The 7,892-nt window shown below is 40.5% G+C and overlaps 1 protein-coding gene across 1 annotated transcript in view; it reads left to right on the top strand.

Moving 5' to 3' along the window:
* Window positions 1-7,260, top strand: part of LOC142385115 (kinesin-like protein KIF21A) — a 70,128-nt gene extending 62,868 nt beyond the window's left edge. Inside the window, exons 30-35 of the mRNA XM_075471301.1 lie at window positions 174-263; window positions 348-506; window positions 3,253-3,370; window positions 3,444-3,614; window positions 4,508-4,704; window positions 4,783-7,260. Of these exons, the coding sequence (XP_075327416.1) occupies window positions 174-263; window positions 348-506; window positions 3,253-3,370; window positions 3,444-3,614; window positions 4,508-4,704; window positions 4,783-4,831 (784 nt within the window). The 3' untranslated portion in view covers window positions 4,832-7,260. The remainder of the gene's footprint in view (window positions 1-173; window positions 264-347; window positions 507-3,252; window positions 3,371-3,443; window positions 3,615-4,507; window positions 4,705-4,782) is intronic.
* The last annotated feature ends 632 nt before the right edge of the window (window positions 7,261-7,892 follow it).

The raw sequence follows: 7,892 nt of genomic DNA on the forward strand, positions 1-7,892 counted from the left end.
ACTCCAACTCATCATTTAAACCCGGATATAAAGTAGCTTTTAATTTGAAGATCCAGTAGCTCGCTTTGTTTTTGAAGGAAATACAGCCTTTTATTGTGAAAGGGTACCAACAGATCCGTCCGTGTCTGTATTTGTTCTTCTGGTTCACCGTTTCTTACGTTGTTGTGTGTTAGGTACACTTCCAGCCTTGTCTTCACCGTTTCCACCGCTTACATCAAAGTCTGGGACATACGAGACTCGGCCAAGTGCATCCGGACTCTGACGTAAGGACTCCTGCTCAGGCATCCGGCATGTGAAAAATCAGATCAATGACGGATTCATGAGGGATCTGTGATGCATTTTATCAGGTCGTCGGGCCAGGTGAGCTCGGGGGACACTTGCTCCGCCGTCAGGAGTTTGTCCATCCCACCAGGAGAGAGTCAGATCAACCAGATCACCCTCAACCCGTCCGGATCCTTCTTGTACGCTGCTGCTGGCAACGCAGTGCGCATGTGGGACCTCCGCAAGTACGCCACCCGACCACAGATCATAGGCTGTGTTCCAAACCGCCTACTGCATACTACATACTGCATACTACATACTGCATACTACATACTACATACTGCATACTACATACTACATACTGCATACTACATACTGCATACTACATACTACATACTGCATACTACATACTACATACTACATACTACATACTGCATACTGCATACTACATACTGCATACTGCATACTACATACTAAATACTACATACTGCATACTGCAAACTGCATACTACATACTACATACTGTATACTACATACTGCATACTACATACTACATACTACATACTGTATACTACATACTGCATACTACATACTACATACTACATACTGCATACTACATACTGCAAACTGCATACTACATACTGCATACTACATACTACATACTACATACTGTATACTGCATACTACATACTGCAAACTGCATACTGCATACTACATACTGCAAACTGCATACTACATACTACATACTGCATACTGTATACTACATACTGCATACTGCATACTACATACTGCAAACTGCATACTACATACTGCATACTACATACTGCATACTGCATACTACATACTGCAAACTGCATACTACATACTGCATACTACATACTACATACTACATACTGTATACTACATACTGCATACTACATACTGCAAACTACATACTGCATACTGCATACTACATACTCCATACTACATACTGCATACTACATACTGCATACTGCATACTACATACTGCATACTACATACTACATACTGCATACTACATACTGCATACTGCATACTACATACTGTATACTACATACTGTATACTACATACTGCATACTACATACTGCAAACTGCATACTCCATACTACATACTGCATACTACATACTGCATACTACATACTACATACTGCATACTACATACTGCATACTGCATACTGCATACTACATACTCCATACTACATACTGCATACTACATACTGCATACTACATACTGCATACTACATACTACATACTGCATACTACATACTGCATACTGCATACTCCATACTACATACTGCATACTGCATACTACATACTCCATACTACATACTGCATACTACATACTGCATACTACATACTGCATACTACATACTACATACTGCATACTACATACTGCATACTGCATACTCCATACTACATACTGTATACTACATACTGTATACTACATACTGCATACTACATACTGCAAACTGCATACTCCATACTACATACTCCATACTACATACTAAATACTGCATACTGCATACTACATACTCCATACTGCATACTACATACTGCATACTACATACTGCATACTGCATACTACATACTCCATACTACATACTGTATACTACATACTGCATACTACATACTGCAAACTGCATACTCCATACTACATACTCCATACTACATACTAAATACTGCATACTACATACTCCATACTACATACTGCATACTACATACTGCATACTACATACTACATACTACATACTGCATACTACATACTCCATACTAAATACTGCATAATGCATACTACATACTGCATACTACATACTCCATACTACATACTGCATACTACATACTGCATACTACATACTACATACTGCATACTACATACTCCATACTACATACTACATACTGTATACTACATACTGCATACTACATACTGCAAACTGCATACTACATACTGCATACTGCATACTAAATACTGCATACTACATACTACATACTGCATACTACATACTCCATACTACATACTGCATACTACATACTGCATACTACATACTACATACTGCATACTACATACTCCATACTACATACTACATACTGTATACTACATACTGCATACTACATACTGCAAACTGCATACTCCATACTACATACTGCATACTACATACTCCATACTACATACTACATACTGTATACTACATACTGCATACTACATACTGCAAACTGCATACTACATACTCCATACTACATACTAAATACTGCATACTACATACTGCAAACTGCATACTACATACTGCACACTGCATACTACATACTGCATACTCATCGATCAGACAGTATGCAGAGCGTTTACCCACAATGCATTTCGCTCCTGCCCGAGCCGAAATCAGCCGGCCTGAAGCTGATTTCTCTTAAGCTCTAAACTCTGTAAACTTTAGCAACATTTGAAACATTTTCAGGTGAGAAAGTAGTCGTTTAGATCCCCAACGTGTTGAAAACCTGACAAAATACCGGCTGTTTACCATTTTGTTCCCACGAATTCAGCGCTACTAAAGCTAGCCGCAGTGAGCAACGCACTTCCGGTTATTTTCACAAAATAAAATACCCGTTGCCTTTTATCATAGGGAAAGCCATTACCATACAATTGGTGCTTTTGTTTTGAAAACAGGAAGTGAACCTACCCTCGTTGTAGCCAGCTTGAAACTGCCGTTTTGACAGGAAATGACGATCGGCGACGTCACGTTACGTTGCATCTTGGGTAGTTTGAGTATGAGTAGTAACCTCATGATGCATACCCAACATTTAGGAGAATCTAGTATGCATCCGGGAACTTCTCGCTTACTCAAACTAGCATACTAACTCAAAAAGTTAGTATGAGTAGTAGGAGAAGTATGCGGTTTCGAACACAGCCCATGTTTCTCACAGCACAGATATGCTAACCTGCAGTTTACGCCTGGTTCAGTGAGATAATTCTGCCTTTTCAGATTCGTGTCTACAGGAAAGTTGATCGGCCACCTGGGGCCCGTCGTGTGTCTGACGGTTGAGAGGTCCGGCCATGGACAGGACCTGGTGCTCACCGGCTCCAAAGACCATCACGTCAAAGTAGGACACCGCCCGCAGACGTGACCACAAACCTTTTTCTGGAAGTTGCCATAACTGTGCCGGTTATTTCCAGATGTTTGAGGTGGCAGAGGGCGCCCAGGGCAGCATCGCCTCCAGCCACGTGTTTGACCCCGCCCATCAGGACAGCGTGGAGTCCCTGGCTGTGCACGGAGACGCTTTCTACAGCAGCTCCAGAGATCATTATATCAAGAAGTGGGACTTGGCAAGTAAAAAGCTCCTACAGGTGAGATGACGATAGAGTCGGAGGCTTTTGTAACGGACCAAAGATGTGAAGGAGACTTTAACTGCTGATGGTTTACAAATCCCAGAACGGTTTAGGCCCAGAATGCATCTGTGATCTGTTCAGAGAATATAAAGCCAGCAGAGCTCTTAGATCCAAGGACTCAGGTCAGCTGGTCCAGTCCAGAGTCCAGACTAAACATGGAGAAGCAGCATTTAGCTGTTATGCTGCAAACAAGTGGAACAAACTGCCAGTGGAGATTAAACTTTCACCAAATGGAGACATTTTTAAATCCAGGTTAAAAACATTTCTGTTCTCATGTGTCTATGCATGAAATCTGCACGCTATCTTTGAACTTATCTGGACTGTTGCTGGTTTTTAAATTCATTTAAATTATTTTATTTGTTTCTCTTTATATTCTTTTATGTGTTTTAATGCTTCTTCCACTCCCTGCTGCGATGCTTTTATTTATTTTTTATTATTATTTTTTTTTAACCTTTATTTTACCAGAAAAATAGACCCGTTGAGATTAAAAATCTCTTTTACAAGGGCGTCCTGGCCAAGTGGCAGCACAAGTTACAAAATTAAAATTTCCCTTGCATTAAAATAACAAATCAAGTAAAACAATAACAAATCAATTAAAACAATTACAGACAAGGGCTCAAAGGAATAAGTTCCGTTAATTTCAAATCCTTTTGTAAATTGTTCCGTGAGGTAGGAGCAGAAAAAGCAAAGGCCCTTTTTCCTGTTCTGTACGAAAACGGGAAACATTTTATGTAAATTTTATTTTTATTTTATGTAAAGCACTTTGAATTGTTTGTACATGAAATGTGCTACAAATAAATTTGATTTGATTTGATTTGATGTTAACGGTTTGGTGTTTTATCGTCCGACAGGCGGCGAGCTCCCGGGCGGACTGGGTCAGCGTCCTGGGGGTGGTGCCGGGCTCCCCGGTGCTCCTCAGCGGGTGCAGAGGGGGGCTGCTGCGCCTCTGGCACGCCGACTCGTTGGCGCCGCTCGGTGAGCTCCAGGGACACGACAGTCCCATCAACGGCCTGGCCACCAACGGCACCCAGCTGTTCACCGCCTCAGAGTAAGTGCTCTCCTGAATATGACCCTTCGTGCTGTCGGGCTCCGAGTCTGATTCTCCATCCTTTTGTGGTTCTGATAGTGATCGCACGGTGAAAATCTGGGAAGCCAAAGGATGTCTGGAGGATTGAATTCACTGACGAGGTGAAGACATCGACCGTGTTCTGATGAAGTGTTGGTGTGGGAACCCGGAGACGTTCTGTGTGGCGTGACGGGGTCGGTTGTTACCTTATAGGGCAGATACTGGATGCTGTGGGTGTTTCCAGGTCATCAGCGGAGCCTCTAAAGTCTCAGTTAGAGTTTCGACGACCACAGCAAAGCATTGATTTCCAAGTGGAAAATGAGAAAAAGGATGGATTGATCCTGAAGCGTCTCCTCTGCACTCCACATCTGTGCATATTGTGAATGCTTTGCTCTGCTGCATCAGTGACTTTCAATCAAAACCAGGACTGTTCACCTGATCCGACCTCAGCAGCAACTGTGAGTCTATCCTGTCTGTTCGCCGTCTGGTTTAACCCGTCTTCCTGGCTGTTGTCTTTCAGCTCATTTCAGGGATGTGTGTGTGTTTGTTTCTCGGTTGTCAAGGACCAAACAATTACTGGAATTCTAAATATCTAAACTAAACTGTTACTGCCAAACTCCTCAGATGAATGTAGACTGCTCAAAATGAACAATTCGTCCTCCATTAACATTTTTTTTTTTCCTTCCTGAGCTTGTCGTAGTCGGTGTTCAGAAACTGAATAGCTAACTCATGTCATGTGTCCATGTTTCACAGCTAAACGGCACTGATCCTACCATAATATCTGTCTTACGATAGCAGCTAGCGCTAACAACAGAAACGGACCACCTGGGAAAACTGGCTTTAAATTTCAAACTATTAAATTATATTATTGATATCCAAGACAATTATGACTTGAAGTTAGCATTACCACAGCAAAAGTGTTCGTGGCTGAAGCAAAACTTGGTGCACACCTCTAAGCTTGTCTAGCTAGCTTGTAGCAAGAATCATTTCTCAGTCAATCATCTTTATTGTCAATGTAGCGCATACAACGAAATTAAAAAGTGTCATCCAGTCAGTGCATGAAAAAAAGGGAAAGAAGCATATAAAAACAAAATACTTATTGGGTTAAAATGCATATTAAGAAGCTGGACTGTCACTTTGCGAATAGGAAACAGTTGGAAAATGTATTAGCATAGCTAGCCTTAACTAGCGCTATCTAAAAAAAACAGTCCTCCTGGGAAAACTAGCTCTATTATTGACATACATAATAACACGAAGGTAGCATTACTGAAACAAATAATGGATATTCTCCAAGTTTTAGTGGCTGAAACTGAACATAGAGCACACTAAGCTAAGCTAGTCTGGTTAGCTTTTAGCCGGATTAGTTAGCCCTTTTCTTTTTCAGCTATGATAAAAGTAGGTTACGGCCGTACTTACCCTGTTAGAACGCATTAAAAGGAAAAAGGAATAAACTGGAATCTGAGTTTAATAATGGGAAACAGCTGGGAAATGTGTTAGCATAGCTAGCTTTAACTAGCGCTAACTACGAATACAGTCCAGCTGGGAAAACCAGCTTTGAATTTGAAACTGTAAAATAGTTCTATTATTGATATACGTAACAATTACATGTACAACTTAAAGGTAGCGTTACCGTAACAGGTCGTACAAATTCTTCAAGTTTTCATGGCTGAAACAAAACTTGGAGCAAACTAAGATAAGCTAGTCTGGTTAGCGTTTAGCAGGATCGGGACTTGAAGTCCTAATATTTTTATTTTCACCTCTGATTAAGTAGTTCCTGTGAACTGGATGAATCGCAGCATTCATGCAGTTTCAGCTAACGTTGAGCCTCTTAAGTCGGCTTATCAAAAATGAGCAAGACAAGCAAGATTAAAACTGGTAACGATGCAGATGTAGCGAATCCTCAACAGACTCACATGAACGAAGCTCCTGTTTTCTGCTGGTTTTCTGCTCCGTTCGGCTTCGTTCACGGTGAGAAACACTGAGCTTCACACTTTGGGAAAGCTTCTTATCCCCTGAAACATCCGTTCATGTCTTGTTCTCATTTAGTTCTGCCGTCTGCTCTCCTGATGTCGTCCTAACTGCACAAACATGTCTTATGTAATATTTATTATTTCATCCTGATCATTGTGTCTTTGTCGGAGATTCCTCTGATGTCTTTGTGTCACAGACGACGGTTTGCACAGAATTAAGAACGGATTTCTCCGTCATCTGAGGTGTGTTTTCAGTGCCTGGAATAAATCCTAAATTGTATGTCATGACGATAGAATCACCACTTGATTTAACCCCATTTAAACAGGTCAAGTAAGCATCTAAACATGAGGAACTATTCAGTTCTGTTTAAGAATCACTGGCTGCTTTGTTTTGGCTTTCGGCTGTGTCATGTTATAGAGGCTGGTTTTTAATCCCACTGACTCGAATTGAGCCCAAGTATTCCTACTGAAAAAGATTGGCTGATTAAAATCTGAATTAGCTGCATTTCCTCTTTAGTTATGACTGTACTGTTGTGTAAATATGGTGTTTTCCTCCTGCTGAGTGTCTCGTGCACAGCTTGAAACATCAGCTGGAGCCTGAAAATAAATTGTAATATAAAACATTGCTTGTCGGAGTGTGACTTCACTGTTTAAGCGTGTGTTGTTGTGTCCGACCACATGGTGGCGCTGCTGCATCATGACCGAACACTTCTTTTAAGGACACGCAGCACACCATGCTGAGATATGCCAAGTTTTCAGCTAACAGCTCTTTGGGAATCACCTTGTTGCTGCAGAAATCCTGTTTTCTGTCTGTCACACTGTGTTATCTTTGCTGTTTTTCACACATGCAGCTAAAGAAATGGGAACAAATCTTAATTCCAGCCTAAAACCCACAAAGAGCTTCTAGATTATTCATTTCTGGTGGCATAAAACAGTTTAATCATTTCATTTATATTAATTGTTCCATAATTAGTCATTAGATTATATCTTATATTCCTTTTTTAAGCTTTAAATTGAATCTTATTTACTTTTTCTTGATGTTGAATAACATATAATTCTTATTATTGTCTGTTTTTTTCCTACTTTTCTACTTTTAGACGTGATACCGTTCATTATTTTGGGATTAGGATTTTTTTTAAACTGAATTTCACATATTAATTTGACTCTTTTGGTAACTGAAAGCAGTTTTAACGTAAATGT

Source organism: Odontesthes bonariensis, chromosome 8 (assembly GCF_027942865.1).
Source record: "Odontesthes bonariensis isolate fOdoBon6 chromosome 8, fOdoBon6.hap1, whole genome shotgun sequence".
Classification (NCBI taxonomy): domain Eukaryota; kingdom Metazoa; phylum Chordata; class Actinopteri; order Atheriniformes; family Atherinopsidae; genus Odontesthes; species Odontesthes bonariensis.